General features: G+C 35.5%; 2 protein-coding genes and 2 long non-coding RNA genes across 4 annotated transcripts; 2 read left to right on the top strand and 2 right to left on the bottom strand.

The window, feature by feature from the left end:
* Positions 1-2,890: 2,890 nt before the first annotated feature.
* LOC121230657 (uncharacterized) lies at positions 2,891-6,540 on the bottom strand. The gene is made up of 3 exons (XR_005928704.1): positions 4,192-6,540; positions 3,443-3,512; positions 2,891-3,360 (listed from the first exon to the last, which is right to left on the bottom strand). It is a non-coding gene; the product is annotated as an uncharacterized lncRNA (long non-coding RNA).
* A 3,037-nt stretch (positions 6,541-9,577) lies between these two features.
* On the bottom strand, positions 9,578-13,576 carry LOC121230658 (uncharacterized). The gene is made up of 5 exons (XR_005928705.1): positions 13,158-13,576; positions 11,301-11,461; positions 10,678-10,729; positions 10,520-10,597; positions 9,578-10,450 (listed from the first exon to the last, which is right to left on the bottom strand). It is a non-coding gene; the product is annotated as an uncharacterized lncRNA (long non-coding RNA).
* A 3,025-nt stretch (positions 13,577-16,601) lies between these two features.
* LOC107894405 (uncharacterized) lies at positions 16,602-17,636 on the top strand (the record flags this gene model as incomplete). The annotated part of the gene is made up of 1 exon (XM_016819681.2): positions 16,602-17,636. A coding segment is annotated over one exon (1,005 nt), but the record flags the coding sequence as incomplete, so codon positions are not given.
* A 2,840-nt stretch (positions 17,637-20,476) lies between these two features.
* LOC107895352 (probable hexosyltransferase MUCI70) lies at positions 20,477-24,417 on the top strand. The gene is made up of 9 exons (XM_016820663.2): positions 20,477-21,108; positions 21,472-21,744; positions 21,842-22,055; positions 22,185-22,294; positions 22,386-22,585; positions 22,774-22,877; positions 23,003-23,190; positions 23,282-23,481; positions 23,877-24,417. Exons 1-9 carry the CDS (start codon positions 20,862-20,864, stop codon positions 24,102-24,104), a joined length of 1,764 nt encoding a protein of 587 aa, XP_016676152.1. The 5' UTR covers positions 20,477-20,861; the 3' UTR covers positions 24,105-24,417.
* Positions 24,418-25,463: the final 1,046 nt, after the last annotated feature.

Raw genomic sequence — 25,463 nt, forward strand, 5'->3', positions numbered from 1 at the left:
CCATTGATCATAAAAGCACTATAACTTCTAAATCATAGATGTAAGGTACATTTAGACTAAAAGAAAGTATCAGTATAAGCAAATACCTTGAACTATCTCGTTGATTTTTAACCAAGTTACTTAAAATCTAACTAGCACAGTATTTTAGACAAATCAGGTATACTATGCCTTTGGCAAATACTTATTCCATACATACATTTTATCTCTTAACACAAACTTTTTATTAGTATAGCATAATATCATGAAGTCAAGTTCTTACTTGCTTTTGTGGTGGATACTATATGCCAACACATATACACTAAAACAATCATTTGGGCAATTAGCACTACGCTAGACAAACTATTTACAACTATACGCCAAAATTTTTGATCCATTAGAGTTGGGGTGTTACAACAACTATCCAAACTAATCTAGAAAAATCATAATCATGTATCATATGAAGACTGGATTCAAACACATCGCCACATCTAGGATAATGGCTTTCATTAGTCATATGTCTTATTGTACGTTCCTTATTAGTAAAAAGCCTTTCCTACTAGAAAAGCCATAAGAAAACCTGAACCCTTTGCGGTACTTTAGCCTTTCATATCAATTTCCACACATTGGAAAACTCTCACAATCATGTATCGTATGAAGATTCGATTCGAACACATCACCACATCTAGGAAAATGACTTTCATTAGTCATATGTCCCATTGTACGCTCTCTATTGATGAGAAGCCTCTCCTACTAGAAAAGCCATTAGAAAACCCAAACTCTTTACGGTACTTTAGCCTTCCATATCAATTTCCACACATTGGAAAAGTCTCCAAAATCTCTATGGTATAGACATTTGTAAGTTTTTGCTGTGGAGAAAACATCATTTGCCATCCATTTCCATATTAAATGATCTAATCATGCAGTAAATAAATGAGGTAAAATAATTGTTATTTGCATTACAATATGATCAGGAAGTATACTCCTCAATCGATGCTAGTCCCAAATTTTATTGCCATCAACAATATCGCAATTCCCGCAAAGTATCGTCCATTTGATCGAACCCTCTATAAAATATTCTAAGGTAACCCACTTATTTCAGCCACACATCATTCCAAAAATTCATGAGCTGGCCATTGCATATAAACCAAAACACGTTATCCATAACCTCAATCCAAACTCCCATTAAAGATTTCAAAATGAATGAACAATTACTTCTCACAATTGACAACGATAAAACACTTTGGATGTTATATTTGTTTTGCAAAATCTAAACCCATAGAGTACCAGTATTAAAAACTAACTGAAAACCCGACTTTAACAAAATAATTTATTTTGATCATCAAGACTCCTCAAACTGAGGCCCCTAACATCTAGCGGCTTGCAATAGTCTCTCCATGACAAAAGCGTCGATTTCCTTACTTCTGAACATGTTCCCCAAATAAATTTATGAGACATTTTCTCAATTTCATTACAAATTGAAATAGAGACAAGCATTGTGCTCATGAAAAAATTTGGGACAGCAAGTAGTATTGATTTTACCAATGTAATTTTGCCTACCATTGATAGTCACCTTGCATCCCATTTGTTAAGCTTACTTCAAACTTTATCTACCATGAAATCAAAGGTATTAGTTGTTACACTGTTATGTAACAGTGGCATACCTAGATAAACACCAAGGTCCTCCACTCGTACAACACCCACCTCATTACAAATTGAAGTAACTAGATCATCTGAGATATTAGGAGAGAAAAATACCTACAACTTGTATTTGTTTACCTTCTGCCTAAAAAATTAACAAAACATATTCAAGATAGAATTTAAGTGGGATGCTTGATCTCAGTCTGCTTCACTAAATAAAAAAAAGTCACCAGTAAAAAATAAATGAGATAAGCTCAGACCCCTCCATGATAGATGTATCAGCCTCTAGGTCTTTTGCTCTATAGCCACATTAATAAGCTACCTAGTCACACCATATAGAGCACAAATAAGTATGGAAAGAGAGGATCACCTTGCCTTATTCTGTGCAATGATCTAAAAGCCTTAGTTACTGTATCATTCCTGTAACACCCCAACTCAGCCTAGACGTTATGGTTGAATCTGGTGATGGCACAAGGAATGGGTTTTGAAAACTGTGTTGACTTGGTAAACCATCATTATTTAAAATTTACTAAATCCACAATTTAGTTAGTTTCTTTACCAAACTTATTAAAGCAGAAACCTTAATCGTTATAGTTTGCAAACGCAGTCGAGTTTTTAGGAAAACCGTTGTTTACATAAAAACCGTCATTTAATAAAAGAAATTTTACCAAAGCAATCAAATTGAACAAACAATCCAAAAATAAATAGTTAAAAACCAAATAGTCCAAAGAGTCCCCAAAATTTACAATTCTCAATAAGTCCCAAAATTCAAAATAAACGAAAAGTACTAAGTTTAACTATTTTACGATATAGTGGTCACCGCTATGTCTCCATAGCACTAATCCGCCTAAGTCTATGGATTACCTGACAGAACAAACAAATTGATGTGAGTTTATGTAAGCTTAATGTGTAACCCAGCAGAATTAGACAAGCAAATATACAGAAACATTTCAGACAATCAGATACAGAATTGGGTTTATGTCCATCTCAGATACAATTACAGAAACAGATGTACAGATTAGGTATCAGATTCAGATAGGCAAAGTCCTACCCCCATCCTCTACACACCAACTCCGACCATCTCATCACACCGTGTGGGGTTAAAAACACTCACCTATCCCTACACACCACATTCTGTCGTTACGACACATATCAAATATAATGTAGCCAAGCTAGCAGAATATAGGCGAGGATTGCCATACAGAACACTTCGTCCACATATATATAAAACCCACCCCAAAATAGATGCAGATATCAGATATAGATTTATCAAACTAAACATGCTGAACATGTTTTATACAAATAACAAATACACATATATCAGTATAATCAGGTATACATTAGTATTCTAATCAGACCAGTCTAATATAATTTCATAGCATATAGATAGGGGTTTAATTAGCCCTTAACAACCCTACGGTAGGTCCACAGTTGAATGGAATGACCTGGGCGACCTTAAGGAATATTTCAAAATTATGGGCCCATATGCCCGTGTGGGCCCATATGCCGTGTAGCCCATACGCCCAGATCATTACTGCCCGTGTAGCCCACACGGCTTGGCCCAAAAGCCACATGCGTAACTTGGCTTGGCCCATGTGGCCTACATGGCCACACTCAAGCCACCACACGCCCGTGTAACGTCTACAGAGCAGTTTTTCAACTTTTTCCAAAGCCTCATTTTTACATTTCAGGTACACACCTGGTATCGACTTCAAGCGAAAACTATCCCGAGCCTTCCAAAACCTAAAATCAGAGTACTAAACACCTTTAATCAGCGAATTGCATCACAAAAAGGCTAAATTGAACAATGCGTGCACACACTTACCGTTAACAAAAACGACCGCACGCACAATTTAATCTGTTGAAACAAAATCCACAGCCTTCTCCAACGTAACCTTACAAAAATTAAAACCCCTAATAAGAACCCACACGCCAACAAACAATAAATCTAAAAAAGACCACTTACCAATCCCCAAGAACACTAATAGTCGAAATATCACGATTGAAAAATTAGATTGACCGAAAATAGAGAGTAAAAGAGAGGAATCATCAAAAGACAGAAAACACAGAGAAAAGATCATACCAACGTTAGATTTTTACTTTAGAGAGAGAAAACTGAATTTTGGAAATAAAAAAGATAAAAATAAATTTGATAACTCTCCAATATCCCAACTCTCCACTATTCTCTCATCCTCAACCACCCACTTCATAATTCTATCTCAATCCAAACACTCTCAGACAATCAAAACAAAAATAACATCCACGCTCGCACAAAGATTCGAACACAGGACCTCCAACATACCAACTCCCTTACCACTCGAACCAGCGGGCTCATTCTGATATAAATTAACAGACATTTTAATATAAGCCCACTGACCAAATATAAGGCTTAGATCCCAAAAATAGCAAAATTTCAAAAAGGTTAGGCTTGACCCTAAAACCTCTTAAACACTCCTAGAACACTTAACCACTGAAGCAGATGCACACTTGTGTTAAATATTTACAGAAACATAAATACAATTTTCAATGCATTACAACTCTACCCCTAAAAGAAAATTCTACCTCAAAATTTACCTGATCAGAACAGATGAGGATACTGGTGACACATCGAGTCTTCAGGTTCCCATGTGGCCTCCTCGAACCATGATTCCGCCACAAAACCTTCACTAAAGGGACAAACTTCCTCCTTAAAACCTTAATGTCATGATCCAGGATCTAAACTGACTCATTCTCAAAGGTCAAATCCAGCCTAACATCGATCTCCTCAAGAGAAACAAAGTAAGATGGATCAAACTGATACCACCTCAACATCAAAACGTGAAATACTTCACGGATACGGTCTAACTCTAGAGGTAGCTCCAACTGATAAGCAACCGGTCTCACACCCTTCAAAATTAGATACGGCCCAATGAACCTAGGGTTCAGCTTGCCCTTACGACCAAATCTCAACACCTTCTTCCATAGAGAAACTTTGAGGAACATGAAGTCCCCTACAGAGTACTCAATATCATGCCTCTTCCGACTGTATAAGATTTCTGTCTATCTGAAGCATTTTCAGACGATCCTGAATCAGTCTAACCTTATCCTCGGTCTCATAAACCAACTCAGAATCCAAAACTCGACGCTCACCCAACTCAGTCCAAGGTAGCAGAGTACGACACTTACGACCATATAAAGCCTTGTAAGGCGCCATCTGGATGCTAGCCTGGGAGCTATTATTATAGGCGAACTCAACTAGCGGCAGATAATCCTCCCAACTCCCTCGAAAATCAATCACGCAACTCCGAAACATATCCTTCAGGATCTGAATCACCCTCTCAAACTAACCATCGATTTAAGGATGGAACACAGTACTGAAGTCCAATCTCGAGCCCAGAGCCTCGTGTAGTTTCTTCTAGAACCGAGAAGTGAAGCGAGGATCTCTATTGAAAATGGTCGAAATAGGCACCCCATGTAGTCTTACAATATCAGAGATGTAGAGCTTCACTAACTTCTGCAGAGAATAATCTATCCGAACCTGAATGAAGTGAGCAAACTTGATCAATCGATCCACGATGACCCAAAAAGAATCCTTCTTAGTGGGTGTCAATGGCAACCTACTAACAAAGTCCATCGTTACTCGTTCTCATTTCCATAAGTGAATCTTAACTGGCTGCAACAATCCCGAAGGCAACTAGTGCTCAGTCTTAACCTGCTGGCACATCAGACATCGAGACACAAAATTCGTAACCTCATGCTTCAATCTCGACTACCAGTACAACACACAAAAATTACGATACATCTTATTACCACCGAGATGCATAACATAAGGGCTACTATGCGCCTCCCTCAGAATCAATTGCCACAAAGAAAAATCATTTAGCACACAAATCTGACCTCGAAAACATAGCACATCATCATTATTCAGCCAAAAATCTGAAGTACTGCCACTCTCAATCTGACAAAACCGCGAACCTAAAGACTCATCCCCTAACTGCTTATCTCGAATCTGATCAATCCAATTCGGCTTTACTTGCAACTAGGCTAACAGACTCCCATCATCAAACAGACTAAGGCGAGCAAACATCACTCTCAAATCAGACATTACTCTTCGACTGAGAGCATCGGCCACCACATTGGCCTTACTGGGATGGTACTCTATAATGCAGTCATAATCTTTGAGCAGTTCAATCCAACGGTGCTGCCTAAGGTTCAACTCCTTCTGAGTAAAGAGATACTTGATGATCTTGTGATCAGTAGAGATAATACACCTCTCACTATACAGATAGTGCCTCCAGATTTTTAATGCAAAGACTATAGCAGCCAATTCGAGATCATGCGTCGTATAGTTCCTTTAAGACAGGACGCATAAGCTGTAACTTAACCATCTTGCATCAGTACAGATCCCAAATCGATGTGCTATGCATCGCTGTAGACCATAAACTCCTTACGAGATTCAGGCTCTATTAAAACAGGAGCCTGAGTTAAGATAGACTTGATCTTCTCAAAGCTCGATTGTTGTGCATTAATCTAGACAAACGAAACACGCTTACACAGAAGCTTAGTCAATGGAGCCACAATCAGAGAGAACCCTTCAACAAATCGCTGGTAATAACTCGCCAAACCCAGAAAGCTATGGATCTCAGATGCATTCTTAGACTGTTTCCAACCAAGCACAGCCTCAATCTTTCGAGGATTAACTCGAATCCCCTCAGTAGAAACCATGTGCCCCAGAAAAGTCACTTCACGTAACCAGAACTCACACTTACTTAACTTAGCATAAAGCTACTTCTCACGAAAAATCTGAAGCACTACTCTAAAATGCTCATCATGTTCATCCTCGGTCTTAGAGTAAATTAGAATATCGTCGATGAAGACCACGACGAACTGATCCAGATAGGCTGAAACATTCGGTTCATTAAATCCATGACTGCAGCCAGAGAATTCGTCAAACCAAAAGGCATAACTAGGAACTCGTAGTGTCCATACCGAGTCTTAAATGCAGTCTTATGCATGTCAGCCTCCTTAACCCTCAAGTGATGATACCCAGATCGAAGATCAATCTTAAAAAACATTGAAGCCCCTCAGAACTGATCAAACAGGTCGTCGATCCTCGAAAGTGGATACTTATTCTTCACTGTCAACTTGTTCAGCTACCGATAATCAATGCACATCCTCATGGTACCATCCTTTTTCTTGACAAATAAAACTGGTGCTCTCCACAGAGACACATTAGAATGGATGAAACCCCGATCTAGAAGCTTTTATAGTTGAGCCTTAAGCTCCATAAGCTCCTTCAGTGCCATACTGTATAGAGCGATGACACCAGAGCTGTACCCAGTAGAAGCTCAATTCCAAACTTCACTTCTATATTCGGAGGTAAACCCGATAACTCCTCAAGGAAGACATCTAGAAAATTCCTCACAGTTTTGATATCCCCAATAAAAGAGTCCCCAGAATCAGAAACACTGATGTAAACCAAGTACACCTCACACCCTTTCCGAACTAGTTTCTTAGCCACAAGAGAGAAGATCACATTGGACAAATAATCTCGACACTCGCTGATTACGACCACTTCCCTATCGTCCTCAGTTCTCAAAACAACCCTCTTAGTCGTGCAGTCCAAACTAACTCAATGCTTGACCAACCAATCTATGCTTAGAATTAAGTCGAACTCTTCAAACAGAAGCTCTATCAGATTTGCCAGAAAAATAGTACCTTGCACCTCTAACGAAACATCCTTATAGAGTTTACTAACCTGAATAAAGTGCCCCAATGAGCTTAGTACAGTGATCTCACTAGAAGTGCTCTCACAGTAACCCCCAAGTTTTCAGATACAGTGCTAGCTACATAGGAGTGTATAGAACCTATGTCGATAAGAGCAGTATAAAGTACATCAGAAATTAAGAACATACTGGTGATAACATCTGGAGCATCTCTACCCTCTCGGCATCAAGTAGCATAGAAAAGTGCAGGCTGCCTCGCCTCTGTCTGATTAGCATATCTTCCCAGTGCTCTCTACCTATGACCCAAACCTTTACCACCCCTAACTGAACCACGACCCCTAGGAGGCTGCTGAACTGCTCTCTAAGGCTGCACAGAACCCAGAGCCGAAACTTGCATCTGATCTACTCGCTGTGGACAGTCTCTAATGTGGTGCTCTAAAGATTTACACCTCAAACAGGCCCAAATCCTCCTCCAACACTCTCCCAGATGGCACCTACCATAATAAAGCCCCCACTCTAACTGACCCATCAAATCTGACCTTTTTCTTAGGCCTCAAAACAGAACTAGAGGGCTCTGAATCCTTCTTATTTTTACCCCTCTCTCGATCCCTATTCTGGCGCTCTATGCACTTAACTTCCTTCGCGATCTTCGTATTCTCCACTAGAACCGTAAACTCTCACTCCCTCTGTAGAGCTATTAGCACCCTCAAATTATCCCTGAAGCCATCCTCAAATTAGATGCACCTTTCATACTCAGACACCACCATGCCTCGAGCGTAGCAGCTAAATCTCATAAATTCAGCCTCATACTCGGCCACAGATCTATCACCTTGCGTGAGATTCATGAACTCACTCCTACGAGCATCAACATAGATCGCCCACGTACTTACTCTAGAAGGTGGTCTTAAAGAAGTCCCAAGTTAGACGATCAAGCTGAGTACCCTCCTCAACCATTAACCACTACTGGTATACCTTGTCATGAAGCAAGGAGACTGAACCCTTAAATTTCTATTCAGGAATGTAGTCCAAATCATTCATAATCCTTATGGTGGCCTCCAATCAATACTCGGCCACACTAGGGGTGACTCTAGTGACACCCCTAAATAGCTCAACACCATTGGACCGGAGTCATTTAGTAACCGACCCCAACTTTAGAATGCGGTCTAGTGACCCTCTCCAATATCCTCAACATGGCCTGGGATAGTGCGCCATCCCCATCTAAGTTATTTTGAGACTTAGTCTCAGTAGTAGGCGAAACTGGTGTCTCACTTGTATCCAAATTCAGCATACTGCCCAGAGAGAAAAACTCAGCTCGAGCCCCCTACGGCCTCTACCACGGCCTTAAATACCACCTTCGCGGGTTCCATAAGTGCTCATTGTAAATTTGAGTTTTAATCTACATTAAAAATTTTATGCATCAGTTTTAGTATTTATTAACAGATGTTTTATGCATAAATTATCAGAAGTTCAGTTTTGTTTCCAAAAGTTTCAATCTCTAACTTTTTAGTTCAGTTTCAGAGAGTATCAACTATAGTATTTTTACAGTTTTCTATCTAAGTTTCAGAAATAGTTACAGGATCGGCGTCGGAGACTTGGTGTACCACATGCTTTCTCAAATTATTCAGATATTAGAAAACCAATTCTTTTTAAAATCAAAATTTTGGAACCTAAAATTTATAGCTGGCTTTTACAACCTAGCTTTGATACCACTAAATGTAACACCCCAAACCCAGCCTAGACATTATGGCTGAATCTGATGACATCACAAGGGATGGGTTTTGAAAACCGTGTTGACTTGGTAAACCATCATTATTTAAAATTTACTTAATTCACAATTTAGTTAGTTTCTTTACCAAACTTATTACAGCGGAAGCCTTAATCGTTATAGTTTGAAAGCACAGTCGAGTTTTTAGGAAAATCATTGTTTACATAAAAACCTTCGTTTTAATAAATCAATTTTACCAAAGAAATCAAATTAAACAAACAATCCAAAAATAAATAGTTAAAAACAAAATAGTCTAGAGAGTCCCCAAAATTTACAACTATCAATAAGTCCCAAAATTCAAAATAGACCAAAAGTACTAAGTTTAACTGTTTTACGATATGGTGGTCACTGTTGTGTCTCCATCGCACCGATCTGTCTAAATCTATGGATTACTTAACAGAACAGATAAACGGATGTGAGTTCACGTAAACTCAGTGTGTAACCCAGCAGAATTAGACAAGCAAACATACAGAAATATTTCAGACAATCAGAAACAGAATCGGGCTTATGCCCATCTCAGATATAGTTACAGAGACAGATGTACAGATCAAATATCAAATTCAGATATGCAAAGTCCTACCTCTATCCTCTACAAACCAACTCCGACCATCCCATCACACTGTGTGGGGTTAAAAACACCCACCCATCCCTACACACCATATTGTGTCGTTACGACACATATCAGATATAGTACAGCCAAGCTGCCAGAATATAGGCTAGGATCACCATACTGAACACTTCCTCCACATATATATAAAACCCACCCCAAAACAGATGTAGATATCAGATACAGATTTATCAGACTAAACATGCTAACATGCTTTATACAAATAACAAATTCACATATATCAATATAATCAGGCATACATTAGTATCCTAATCAGATTAGTCTAACAGAATTTCATAGCATACAGAGAGAGGTTTAATTAGCCCTTACTGACCCTACAGTAGGTCCACAACCGAATGGAACGACCCACACGACCCTAGAGAATATTTCAGAATTATGGGCTTACACGTCCATGTGGCTTACTTGTATGGGACCACATGCCCATATTAGCCTTGCTTGTATGGTCTACACGGCCTGGCCCAAAAGCTTCACACCCAACTTGACTTGGCCCGTGTAGCCATTCGGCTACACTCAAGCAACCACACGGTCGTGTGCTACGTACGACCATGCCTTCATAGACCACATACCCATGCCTCGCACACGACCATCCATATGGGCGACCACAAACCCGTGTGGTGATGACAAAGTAATTTTTCAGATTTTGTCGAAGCTTCATTTTCTGCATTTCGGGTACACACTTGGTATCAATTTGATGCAAAAACAATCTCGAGCCTTCCAAAACCTAAAATCAAAGTACTGAACACCTTTAATTAGCAAATTGCGTTCACAAAAATGCTAAATCTAACAATGCGCGCACACACTTACTGTTAACTAAAACGACCGTACGCACAATTCAATCCGTTGAAACGAAATCCACAGCAACATCGCCTTTTGCAACGCAACCTTACAAAAATTAAAACCCCTAATAAGAACCTACACACTAACAAACAAGAAATCTAACAAAGACACTTAACAAAACTTACCAATCCCCAAGAACACCAAAAGTCGAAATATCACGATTGAAAATTAGATTAACTGAAAATAAAGAGTAAAAGAGAGGAATCGTCAAAAGACAGAAAACGCAGAGAATAGAGTATACCAACGATAGATTTTTTCTTTAAAGAGAGAAAACTGAATTTTGGAAAAACAAAAGATAAAAATAAATTTGATAACTCCCTAGTATCCCAACTCCCCACTATTCACTCATCTCCAACCACCCACTTCAGAACTCTATCTCAATCCAAACACTCTCAGACAATCGAAACAAAAATAACATCCACACTCGTACAAAGATTCGAACACAGAACCTCCAACACACCAACTCCCTTACCACTCGAACTAGCAAGCTCATTTTGATATGAATTAACAAACATTTTAATATAAGCCCACTGACCAAAGATAAGGCTTAGATCCCAAAAATAACAAAATTTGGCAAAGGTTAGGCTTGAACCTAAGACCTCTCAAACACTCTCAAAACACTTAACCACTGATGCAGATGCACACTTTTGTTAAATATTTACAGAAACATAAATAAATTTTTCAGGGCGTTACAATTCCAAAGAACTTATAAAGAAGATAAAGTCACACAATTCATAATTATAGTTACCAAAGTCGGTGGAAGGCCCAATTCCTTAAGTGTGTCCTCTAAGAAATCCCATTTGACCTGATTGTAGGCTTTCTCAAGATCGATCTTCAAAGCCATCCAAGCCTTTCTTCCCTTAAGTTTTTTCATAGAGTGTACCGCCTCCTGTGCAATCACAATATTATCTGAAATAAATCTGTCAGTAAAAAAACTCGTTTGGTTTTGTTTTGTAATCTTCACCATTAGTGGTTACAGTCTATTCACAATTTTCTTCATAACAATCTTATATAAAAAATTACATAAACTTATTGTTCTAAATTGTGTAATCCTTTCTGGATTCTGAACTTTAGGAAGTAAAAGACGAAAAGTTTTGTTCAGATTTGAGTCTAGAAGTTTCCCTCCCAAAATATTTCGAATAAGAGAATAAATCGAACTACCAATAGCATCCCATTATGATTGAAAAAACTTTGCATGAAAGTTATCAACTCTTGGACCTTTTAGTAGTGCCATACAAAAAAATAATCTTCAAATTTCCTTGTCAATAGGTGCTACTAGATGGCTCTCCTTCTAAACTATTATTAAGGATAAAAAATGATCGTGAAAAGGAAAGACCCTTTAGATACCATACTCTAAAGAGTAAAGCTCCCTAAAAAATCCCACCAAATGTTGTTTCAACAACTAATTATCAAAACACCACTAATCGATTCCAATTCCTATTTTTAGCCCCTTGATTTTATTCATTTTCCACCTTGCTAGAATGCGACTGTGGAAGTACCTTGTGTTTTTGTCACCATTTGAAAGCCACATCATTCTCGACTTTTGAAACCATAACAATTCCTCATGTTTTAAGACATCCCCAACCTCCTGACGAACTTCAAATTCCTGAGATCAAAGCCCTAGTGATGGTCTTAGCTCCAAAATCCTTTGAATTCGCTTCAACTCTAAAATCAACTTATGTTTACGTACAAAAATGTTCCCATAGATGCATTTGTTCCAATCTTAAGCAACTTTCTGAAAATTATCCAACTTCTCAATCACTTCCATATTAATTTTCCGACACCCCTTAATAATATCATTAAACTCTACATGCATCATCCAATAAGCTAAACAGCGAAACAACCGGTGGCTTCTCTCATATAATACACAAAGTGAGACTAAAATCGACTTGTGATCAAATTTTAGGCGATGTAAGTGACGGAGGCACAAACGACTCCCAATCCGAGTTACACACAACCCTGTCTAGGTGTTGTGATAAGTCACCTCTACTCCACGTAAATTGAGGTCCATAAAACCCTAACTCGCAAAGTTCATTGTTGAAAATCAAATATTGGAACCATCGACATCTAATTTGTGTGACATCTGCACCACCCATTCTGTCTAAACCCTCTAAGATCAAGTTGAAATCCCTAGCAATAACCCATGGTCCAATAACTAATTCTGCCATTGAGTCCAAAAAAACTCCAAAGATGTCATCTCTTTGCCCATTGTGGACTAGCATACACAGTCATACATAAAAAAACTAGTTGAATCTTACCTATTGCAAATTTTCATGTGGATCAATTGAGGATGCAACTCCAAAACATCAATCAAGATATTATTATTCCAAAAAACTCAAATTCTCCCAACATAACCTTCAACCTCAATTCAAAAAGAGTTAGGACACCCAATTCTTGCAATAACTCCATTAGCCCTATCTCCTTCTTGTCTCAAAGAGACAGACCATTTCCGGGCAAAAGTCTATTTCTATATTCATTCAAAAATTTGTAGAACCGGAGGTGTCTGGCTCCTTAACAGTTCCAAAAAAATAGTTTGGTATCCATATAATAGAATAGAAATAAACAATAAAAAAATCCAAAAAGCTGACACTAATAAGCAACTTACTTCATCTTCATCATCCATTGCATCCCACAACGAATAGAACCATATTCTCATCATACGAAGCTCCCAGTCCCTGCTCAATGACCTTGACAATTCATTCTATTGTCGTCATTAGATCAACCATGGATGTTATCTGCTTCTCTAGTGCTTTATCAGGTGGCTTCTTCTATTGGATATCGTCTTTGATGGTGGTTAGCAGACCAAATTTTGACACCATTTTCATCGAAGAAAAAATCACGATTTTCCTTATCCATTTTTGCACCCAATTTCTAGTACCCGTACAGCCATGTGCCTTTCTTTGTCTAAATTTGTTTTGACCGTTCCTTCTTGGAAGTTAAAAATCCGCTACCTTGATAGGATCTTTCTTAATAGGATGTTTTCGGCTTATTTGGGCCCCATTATCAAATTGGACTTGTCCAGCACTAGAAGATTCAGCCGAACGTCTATTTGTAGGCCTTAATAAAGTAACACCAAGTTTGGATCCATTACCTATTACCACACATTTTCCTTTTGACTTTTTGTACTATTTTCTTATGAAAATTATTATTTTTGGCATTTGATTCCCCTGCAGGTACAGTCACCTTATTTGCCTTGACATGCGCACCATCATTGCCTTGGTTTTTTCCTACAATACTGTCGCAATTATCTATAGTATCTTCCTTTTGATCCTCCTTAAGCACCATGAATCTTGAACGGACGACAGTTATACCATAAGTCAGTCTTTACTAACCCCATGCTGCATCCCTTCCCTCTATGCCAATGCTCAATTAACATCCAAGGTTCAAAAGCTTCCTTCTCCACTTGTTTTTGGAGACCTTCCACTATATTGGTATGTGCACCCCAATCAGCTTGACAATCCGGCAATGGCTCATTATTTGCCATGCACCAATCCGTATTATGTCCATAAAGTCCACGCTTAAAGCAAACATTCAATAATGACTCATATTCAACACATTGAATACGTTCATTGATCTTAACTTTGGACACTAGTGATTTCCTCAGGTCAACACTCACAGCCAAACAAGCAAATCTTCCCCTTCTCACAGCATTAGCTTGCTTGTCAATTTTAGTAATCGATCCAATGTTTTGACCTATAGCCTGGAGAAGACACTCCGAATATTAACCTTCTGGTAATCCGAGTAGTCTTATACTGTTAGATTTTAACCCGATTAAGTAGTGAACAAGTAAAATAGCGGAATAAATTGAGAAATTGAACACACAAATTTAACGAGGAAAAACCCCTCCAAAGAGGATAAAAAACCACGGGCAAAGATAATTTTACTATAATGGCAAAAGAACGAAGAGTACAAAAGATGGAGATAAAAACTAAACCCCGAAAACACGAAAATAAAGAACCCACAAAACGTAAACACAAAATTCTCTAAATGTGTTATGAGTTCTAATCTCTAATGGGTGTAATTTTCTAAGGTTGTAAAAGAGCTTATTTATAGGCTAAATTCATAAGTCAAATAATAGTAAAATAATCTAAACTAATCAGTGTTTGATTGAAACAAGTAAACAGAGTTTAACTGAAAGACTATTTTTCAAATTTGATTGAAAATAGGAGTCATATTTAACATATACAAACAACTTGAGCATCCAATTCATCTTTCATTGTAAAGAAGAATGGCAACCATAGGCAGACAGTTAAATACTGCCCAAAGATCACCCAAGGACCCCCGATAAGCACCTTGTTGTAATCCTCTTCATCTCGGAAGCGAACAAGGTAATAGTCATTCTCCAAGTCCATTACTTGAATTGGATTCCTAAGGCTCCACATTGACGACACCTTATTGAGTAAAACATTAAACCCAATCCTTCTACCCAGAAGTTTGACGATAATTGTTTTCACCATATTCCTCTCGATATATTTTTGGACTCGATCAGGGAAAGTAATAGATGGTACACTTTATACTATCTTTGTGGTCTCGTCCCCTCTGAAGATGGAAATCCTCCTTCATTCTATCAACTTGAAACGACCCCGATGAATTCCTCAACAATGTTGATTTTTACAAAGCCTTAGGCTCACCCGAAGATTGGACCTTCCTACCATTCTCATCCACCATCGGATCTTCCGTATCCAATGGTATTTTTGGTCTCCTCCTTACCTTCTTCGTTGCCCGACCAATGCCACTACTGGAACCTGCTATATTCACACCCTCCACGAAGGCCAACGTCGACATCGTCTCGCTTGTCCTTGTTCAAAGTGTTATTGTTTTCTTTTACAATAATTCAATCTTTAACCATATATGAAATACCATATGATTTTTGTTTTCCTATGAAACTTAAGTTTTAATAGTTGGGTTATTTTATTATGTTAGTTTTTTGTCTTATATTTGTTTTATTTGTTTCGTTTTAACATAACTTATGAGTTATTTAATTTAAGGTCCTTTTATTATTTAAAATAAAAAATCTAATAAAAAGTGATAAGTGGCACTATATAATTGGAACATGTGTCAACTTGTATTAGAAATTAACATTGTTAGTCAAAGGTGCAATAAAGATAGATGGAATAAAAAGTTAAGATACCACGTTAGACAAATAGAAAGTGTAAGTACCACATTGAAAGATTTGATAAAGTACAGAAGTGTTTCTGCCATTAATCCAAAAATCAATTAAGCCTCTCTAAGAAAAATGTACTGAATTAAGCTCTCAAACTTTAAATATTAATCAAGGAAGCCCTTTGACCAACAATATTCACCTTTGACCATTAAAATGCTAATGTGATCGTTAATAGCTGCTGAGTGACGGTCCATGTAAACCATCGTAGTGCCATGTTATCAAAAATAAAAAATTTTAAAAATAAAAATATTTTAAATTATTTAAAAATTATAATTCTAGAATGAAGTTGGACAAATAGTTGTATAAGATCATTTGAACCTGAACAATCATTTGTTTAGGTTAATTTCGAATGTAATTTTTAAAATTTTTAAAAAAATTAAAATTTTTACAAAATATTATAAAAATTTTAAATAAATTTTAAAAAATTCAAAAAAATAAAATTTACTTAAAAATTAAGTGTAGAATGAATATAAAAATATGGTTGTCTAGATTTATTTGCATTTGGACAAAAATATGTCCAAACTCAATCCCGATAATTTTTTTAAAATTATTAAAATTTTAATAATTTTTACATTATTGATTGATGTAGGATATTTGGTTAAATATATATATTTGTTAAAGAAAATAAAAAAACTAAACGAATACTTATTAAAGAAAAACTAGAATATATATATATGTGTAATTTAGCTGAATTGACTGGGTTGAGTGGGTTTAAATTGACTTGTTTAGCAAAAAAAGAAGAAAGATTAATGCCATGTTTGGTTGGGTGTATTGGCTATGCCAATACACCCCTAATCGGTGGGCCCCACTAATCCCTCTTTATTCCGTCGTTTGGTTCAATGTATTGCTAATACGCGTGTAATACATTACTTTTCTAATCGGTGAAAACCACCGATTTCTAATCCCTCTCTTTTGCCCAGATTAGATGCCTCTTCAGTTTCCCCTCCCTGTTTTACCCTCTGCCTCAACCCGAGTCCAACTCCATTTTCTTCTTCACTTTCAACCCAGATCAAATCTACCTCTATTTCTAAAACTAAAGAGAACCCTTTTTCTTCTTCACCATCTTTCATCTTTGTATCAATCTTTTCCCTTTCGATTTTCTTAAATTCTGTGGTTTCAATCTTTGATGCTTTCAGTTCAAAAGATCGGGTGGGGACGGTGCTCCAGTTACAAGTGCTCTCACTTGCTCTGCTCTTCTTGCTTTACTCTGCTTTAGGTCTTTTAAATAATAAGAAAGGTTCATACTTTTGGCCTGATCCTGTTCTTGAATTAGTTCTGCTTTTAGCTTTTGTTGAAGAATTTTTGTTGTATTACTTGCAAAGAAAGGATACAAGTGGGATTGAGAATAGATATTTTGATCCTTTATGTGTTCCCATAGCAATTTGTGTGGTTTCAACAATGTTAGAATTGAGATCTAACAGGTCCATTTACTCGAAATCGGTACGAGGTATTGGGTTGATTTTACACGGAACATGGTTTGTGCAAATGGGATTTTCATTTTACACTAATTTGATGGTTCATGGATGTAGCTTACATGAAAAAAGTAGAGGGAATTATACTATTAAATGCAGAAGTCACCCTGATTATCATAGAGCAAGGTTTATTGCCACATTGCAATTCAATTGCCATCTTGCTTTGCTTGTGGTTCTGGTTGTTGGGATTTTATCGCTTATTGGCAAAAGAAACGGTGTTGTTGTTGGTGCTTCAGGGGATGGTTTGCGGTATAAGCCATTAGGGGCTGAAATACAGCTAATGGATAGTAATGGGGGGAATTTCACTTTGGATTCCGATGATGATCTCGATAGTGGGATTAAAGAAGAAGATGGTTTGGTGAAAGAGAAGTCGGCTGTTGTGGAATTGGGTGGTAATGGCCATGCTTCACATGTCTGAGGTAAACATTTAGTGGTTTCTTTCGGATAGCTGGCTGAAAAGCATTGTAATTTTATTCTTTTGTCATCAAGGTCTTTTCTTTTAGAGTTTCTAGTTTGCTTGAGCTTAAAATGTGGATGTGTTTTAGTAGCATTTTGTCTTTATATGTTTCTTACAAAAGTTCCTCTTATGTGCCTTTTACTTTTGTGAATCATGAGGATATTGATGGAACTTGAGCTTCAGTTTAGGTTTCTGGATTGGAGTGTTTCTCCTTGTATTAGGGCTGTTAATACCACCCTGTGTTTATTGCAGTGAGTGTTGGAGCATTTCGGAATTAGTTCGTTTGATTAGTGCTTTTTTTTTGCCTCATATTTTGTGTAGATAGCTGTTCTGACTTGCTTGAGCATCATATGTTTCATGTATGTTGAGTGCATTCGTTCAGTCCCTATATTGTGAGCCAAAAATTGGAGGTTATGCTATTTCACTACTGCTGCTGTTGGCGCTGCTAACTATGAATTCTATTTTTATCTTGAAAACAGGTTGTGGTGGTTGATCCAGAGGCGTATACCTATGACGATGAGGTGCTAAAGAAAGCTGAAGCTATGGGCAAGCCAGGTCTTGTGGAGATATATGCCAAAGAAGACAGTTTCATCTTTACAGTTGAATCCACTGGTGCGATCAAAGCTTCTCAGTTGGTTCTCAATGCTATAGAAATCTTGAAACAGAAGCTGGATGCAGTTCGCCTGTCTGAGGATACTGTGGAAGCTGATGATCAGTTTGGTGAACTAGGTGCCCATATGCAAGGAGGATGATCTGCTTGTAATTAAGAACTAGCCATTGACATTTGTAGGTTTCAGAAAAGGCATGTTTACATCTAACTAACTACCTTTTGTTTAAAACTCTTGAGATATTTTGGGTAGAACAGACTACTTGTTTTCCTCGATGAAAATTGTCAGCTATATGCCATCTGTTTTAAACTTAAAAGCCAGCAAAGCATGGACTGGCAAATCTTACTTGTTTTGAACCGATACAGTTGAAACTAAATTTTACTTAATTTATGTAAATCTTGGCGGTCCAAGAATTCTCTTATCAACTTAAACATGAAACAAGCAAAATAATACAGTGACACGTTTAATAATCGTCTTCCTTGGCACGTATGTTTGGAACTCGGATTGAGTGTTTATGCAGATTATAATTCTCAAGTTATATTTTGATTTTAGTAAATTCATATAAGAACATTTTATTATTAAGAATTTTATGAAATTATATATCATTATTAAATTATATTTAATATTAATTATTTTAAATTGTATAAATTCATATAAGAAAATTTATTATCAAGAATTTTATGAAATTATATATTATTATTAAATTATATGTAATAATAATTATTTTAAATTATACAAATTCATATAAGATAATTTATTAGTTATAATTATTTTAAATTTTATTAAATCATATATTTTAATTAAAATATATTTAATATTAATTATTTCAAATTATCTTTTATAGTATCATATATTATGATTTGAGTAAATTCATATAAGAATATTAATTATTAAGAATTTTATTAAATTATATATTTTAATTATAATATATTTAATAATAATTATGTTAATTTATATTTTATAGTATCATATATTATGATTTGAGTAAATTCATATAAGAATATTGATTATTAAGAATTTTATTAAATTATATATTTTAATTAAAATATATTTAATAATAATTATGTTTAAATATGATTAAATTATTTATTATTGATAATAATAATATTATTAAAATTTAAATAACAATAACAATAATCATTTACCAAAACAAATTTATGCTAAGGGTATTCTAGTCATTTTAGTTTTTTCCATTATGCTATTACACCTCTATTCCATTCAACCAAACACAAGATTACTATTACGCCTCTATTCCATTACATTCAACCAAACAGTGGATTAGCTATTACACCTCTAATCCAATACACCTCTAATCCCAATACACCTCTAATCCAATACAGCGAACCAAACGCACCCTAAATGTAGTTTTGTGGGGTTTCATTTAAACAGTAGAGAGGATAAGAAATAAAATTATTTTTAATAAGTTTTGCAAATATAATTGTTTTATACTTTAACAAATCTAAAGACTTGTGTAAATAATAATGAAAATTTTGGCACATAGTCTAATAAGCTAAAAAGGAATATACATATATATATATTAAGATTTGGTATTTGAATGTGGGGTTGGTTTTGATTAGAATTAAAATGAACATGATTAAAGAAATAGAATAATGTAAATATAGAAACTTAGAAAAGAAATTAGAACCCACTTCCAATATCTGTAATAATAAATAAACAGGAGTGGGCTCAATTAATATTATTCTTTCATTACCATCAATTTCCACATGGGACGGTCGTTTGTATTATTAAAACTTTTGCTACACTCTTTTAATGCCATCATTTTTAAGGATTTAAATCTCAATTATTGCATTCTTTAAAATAAATACCCTAAACATGATTGAAGCATATACGTACTCTTGCTTTAAAAAGAAATTTTAAACATATTTGAATAATAATAATAATAATAATAATAATGTATATCAAAAGTATCCACATATTAAATAGTTAAAATAAAATAAAATTCCAGTTAATAAAGAAAATAAAAAGACATTTTTTAGTTAACAAAGAGCTGTCTGATGTTCTTAATCCAACCAGCAACCATTTATTTAACATCTTTAAAATTCTTTTGACAAATATCATTCATAGGTTTTACGCTACATTAGGGTTTATTTTTATTACAATTTTATAAAATCCATCTACCGTCCCATTTTTCCACCCTTTAGGATTTACTCACATTCATGTCATAAAATGGGTCATATATAATATTACTATGATATTTCCTCATTTCAGCTATATCAAAAAAACATAAAAACAAACAAAAAAAAATAAAGGCCTGTAATAAGAAAGATACTATTATTAACTCGAAATTTGTGTTGTAAGATTTGATCGAAAAACCCACTTCCCTTGATTTCAGAAAACCTTTGGCAACCTATCAAAAACTGGAAATCCCAGATTTACTCTCCTTTTTGATCGTCCAACTGCATTTGACTTCAATTTGTGTGGCGCCGCCCCAAGAGTTGGCGGCTTCTTCTTCTTCCTCTTCCTTTTTTTTTTTTTTTTTGAGTTGTATAATTGTTTTCTAAGTAATGAAGGTATAGTTTTTTTTTTTGGCTTGATTTATGTAAAGATTGATGAGAGAAGTGAATTGGGGTTGTTGATAAAGGAGACAATGACTGGAGGGTCATTGGGGATTCGTTCTGGGAGTTATGGTTCTTTGGATAAACAGCTTCAAAACAGTGTTTTGTTGCCAATTCAAGTGCCTTTAGCGACAAGAAGTAAGCCTTCTAAAGTTTTCAAGGAAAAGGAGACATTGGTTCATTGGATCTGTAAGCTTGCTGGGCGTAAAAAGGTCGGAATGTTGCTCCTTTCTGTAATCTCTGCTGCTGTTTTTGTTTGGGTCGTGTATGTTGGCAAAGGTTCGTTCATTTTCCCCCCCTTTATTTCTCTTCATTATTGGATTGTTGTTAGTGAATTTTAAAAATCAAGCTCTGATAGTTTGAATACATACTGTATTTACCTTGTGGTTGGACTTGGATTTTATCTGTCAAGTTTGGTTTAGTGTGTTTGAATTAAGAATTAGGCATCTAGATGTTGGCTCACTGAACTAAATTGAGCTGAGAATTTTGTGTCTGCCCACTTTTTGTTGAGGGAAATGATGCTCAATTGAATGACTTTTTCTTTCTTTCCAAACTTGGATGAATGTTAGATCTTACTTACTGGCTCTTTTGAGTTTTGGACTTGTAGCTGCTAATTCAAAGGGATTATGGAGGTGTTTTCAGGTGAATACCAGGATAGTGACAATGTTCGTAAGGTGAACGATAGCTTACCGATTAATAATTCCGGATTTCCCCTGATATATGAAGTGCAAAGTGTCAAAATAGACAATTGGACATCTTTAGTTGCCAGTGACAGTGTTGAAGGAACTGAAGTTAGAAAAATGCCTCCTCCTCCTCCTTCATATTTTCTCGGCTACACTCTTCCTCCGGGGCATCCATGCTACACTTTCAGTTTACCCCCTCCACCAGCAGACAAAAAAAGAACAGGACCACGTCGTAAGTTTTTGATTTAGTATTTTGACATTGCTAAGTTTCATACCCTCTTATTGAGATTAGTTTTTTTGAGTTTTCTCGCTTGTTTATGATGATTCAGCTTGTCCTGTATGTTACCTTCCTGTGGAAGAAGCTATTGCTTTGATGCCTAAAGTCCCATCATTTTCTCCGATTCTTAAGAATTTAACATATATTTATGAGGAAAACTTAAATAAAGACAAGGAATTTGGAGGTTCAGACTTTGGTGGATATCCTACTTTGAAGCAACGGGATGATTCATATGACATAAGAGAGTTGATGAATGTGCGTTGTGGGTATGGTTTACGCTTTTTTTTTTTAAGGGTTTATAAATGAATATAGTTTGGTATTCTTTTATCTTTTGAATCATATTACTAGTTTGCTGATTTAGTACTTTTGATCCATGTGCATTGTACATTTGCCAGATTTGTCAAAGGAAGCAAACCTGGCCGTGGGTCAGGGTTCGACATCAATGATGATGATCTTCTCAAGATGGAGCAATGTCATGGAGTGGTTGTTGCATCAGCGATATTTGGTATCTGAAACTGTACTATATGTTATCTTATTGTTCAGTTTCTATGTCTGGGTCAAATGGATTTTTATTGAATAACCTGATTCGTTTTCAGGAGCTTTTGATATAATACAACAGCCACAGAATATTAGCGAATATTCCAAGCAAACTATCTGCTTCTACATGTTTGTTGATGAAGAAACAGAGGCTGATTTGAAACTGAATGGTGGTTTGGATGAGAGCAAGAAGATCGGAGTATGGAGAATTGTTGTTGCCCATAATCTTCCTTACACTGATGGAAGGCGCAATGGAAAGGTAAATGTTCAAAATACACACAATGTCATTCGAGTTTAGATCAGAATTAGAGAAATCGAGATTTTAGTAGATTACAATGAATATTATCCTCATTACTAGATCCCTTCCATGAGCATCAGACAAAGAGAAAGAAATTGAGATAATGCATCAACTTGATACCTTTTTGACTCGTGTTATGCTTGTAACAGATCCCAAAGCTTCTAACGCACAGGCTATTTCCAAATGCTCGTTTTTCTTTATGGATTGATGGAAAACTCGAGCTCGTTGTTGATCCTTATCAAATTCTTGAGAGGTACTTCAGAATTCTATCCAGGTTCTGTTGGAGTTACATTTTGTGATTACTCTCACAAATACTGCGATGATCGAAGTTTGGGCCTGTTGTTTGTTAATACTAACTGTTTTAAGTGTTCCTTACAGGTTCTTGTGGAGAAAAAATGCTACATTTGCAATCTCTAGGCATTATAAACGCTTTGATGTTTTTGATGAAGCCGAGGCAAATAAAGCTGCAGGCAAATACGATAATGCCTCCATCAATTTTCAGGTCAATTTTTATAAAAAGGAGGGTTTGACACCATATTCTGAAGCTAAACTTCCTATAACAAGTGGTACGGTGTGAGATACTTGCTCGTATTTATCGTGTTTGATTGTGTTTCATTTAGCTTTAATGAATGTTTGCTTTAATGACTGGCTCTTCAGATGTTCCTGAAGGATGTGTAATAATAAGGGAACATGTTCCTATGAGCAACCTCTTTACTTGTCTTTGGTTCAATGAAGTCGACCTTTTTACTTCAAGAGACCAAATTAGTTTTTCGACAGTGAGGGATAAGATTGCGGCAAAGACAAATTGGACTTTGAATATGTTCTTGGACTGTGAAAGGCGTAACTTTGTCGTTCAGGTATTCATCTTTTCAGTAATATGGTTAAGTGATTTAATGCTGGAAATTTAACAAATGAATTCTTTTTTGTTTTCTGAACTTTCAATTATAACCAAGGATAAGTGTCTATTGAACCAAAATTTATTTGTTTGTTGTTATCTTCTTGATGCATAATTACTGCCATAAATTGAATCCTAATTAAATATCCGAAATTTCAGGTGCTTGTTGACTCTCCAAACCTTCTAGTTTTTCCTAGTCTTACCTCACTATTGATAAACCATGTTTTGGACTTGTTTCTGTTCTTCTGCATACCGTGTTCAGATTTACTAGAACCCGGAATCTTATCACCAAATTTCAAATTGAGCAAAATCTTGAAGCGAACCTACTTTTCTTATTGCATTATTTGTTATTTGCAGAAATACCATAAGGATGTTCTAGCGCATATGGCTCCACCGACTGTTTACCCTCCACCTCAACCGCTACGTTCGGCCAACAAACCACCTGGGAAATTTGCAGTTGAAATTTCAGGTGAAAATATTATTCTAAAAGCTCCATTCCGGAACATCTTACCAAGACGTGGAAGAGATAAGAGGTCCGATTCTAGGCGTCAACGCAAAGTCAGCAACGAAATTATTTCGAGTTGAAGTGTTGAGTCTAATTGCACTACTTTTCGCCTCTTCTAGTTTCAGAGACATTCATCTCAGATCTTCCAAGACGATGCAAACAGTGTTGTAAGTTTTGTTCCATAAAAACTACAGTCAGTCCAACTTCTTTCACCTTTTTGGCTGCTATCTAACTTTTGGCAATTGTCTATTTTGATCCATTTTTTGTTGTATATATACATATTAAACATAGTTTTATATATATTATAAAAATGGTCAGCCATTTTGCTGTTTCATTGTATTGGGACTAAAATTTTAGCAAAAATCAATGAGAATTCACATAGGTATTCATCTCCCCCTTGTTCTAGTTTTCACTTTCTTTACCATTTTTGTATTTGGATTCTCTTTTGTATTTGTGTTGCATTCATATTATATATTTTTGCCCTCTTCAGCTAGATTTTTTTATCATGCCAAAATCTTTCGTGTACATGGATTGAGTCCGATATAACTTAGATTTAATGTGAATCAGATTAAGTTTAATGACTCATTTACTTTCCAAAAATAATATTTCATTTAAAAAAAAAACTTAAAATGCTAAATAAGTTGTTATAAAATAATTTTAAAAAAATCAGTTAAGCTTTTCATTGAAGACGGCCACTAATTGAGCCAATTGAATCATGAATTGTAGTCAACTCAACTCATTGAATTGTTTTTACCGAAATCTATGGATTGCGTCGGATTTCACTTAGATTCAATGTGAATCTATTTGAGTTTACTGACTCATTTACTGTTCAAAAATAATATCTCATTTTAAAAGCTACTATTATTTTGATCCGATAAAAATTATTTTATTCAAGATTCAGTGCCAACAAAAATAAAATTTATACATAGAACAAGTAATTAAAAATAAAATGTTTTTTTTTAAATTAAAGATTAAAACTATCAAAAGAAATTTTTTAAAGGTAACATTTGAGAATTTGGATTTGGATTTAAAAATAGTGTAAATTGAATAGAAAGATTCATTATCATTTCTAAAATCCATGAATTTGTTAGAAGTTTGTTTAGTAATGAATTTGAAATCCTTAAAATATTTTTGGATACAATAAACTCATATTTTTATACTTTTCTAATATATATTAGATTGAATCTCAACTAATTTGTCTACTTCATTCTTATCATAACAATTGAAACTCAAATCCAAATTTTCAATCGAAACAAAATACAATTTAAGAAAAAAAACTAATATGATAAGAATCTAGTGAAAGACGAAATATAATTTAATTCAAATGCAATAGAAAAGGAAAAAAAAACCATGGTCAGTGAAAGGTATCATAGTCAAGAAATAATAGCTTTAATAATTTGATTGCTCATAGCATAAAGGAATGAAACAGAAACCCTAAT

The sequence above is a fragment of the Gossypium hirsutum genome, chromosome A06 (assembly GCF_007990345.1).
Source record: "Gossypium hirsutum isolate 1008001.06 chromosome A06, Gossypium_hirsutum_v2.1, whole genome shotgun sequence".
NCBI lineage: Eukaryota > Viridiplantae > Streptophyta > Magnoliopsida > Malvales > Malvaceae > Gossypium > Gossypium hirsutum.

Bases quoted from the DNA above. Each gene is read 5' to 3' on its own strand.
- LOC107895352 (XM_016820663.2), top strand. From the start codon at position 20,862: ATGACTGGAGGGTCATTGGGGATTCGTTCTGGGAGTTATGGTTCTTTG. The intron at 21,109-21,471 runs GTTCGTTCATTT...AGGTGTTTTCAG, and splicing joins GGTCGTGTATGTTGGCAAAG to GTGAATACCAGGATAGTGAC. The intron at 22,586-22,773 runs GTAAATGTTCAA...TGCTTGTAACAG, and splicing joins ATGGAAGGCGCAATGGAAAG to ATCCCAAAGCTTCTAACGCA.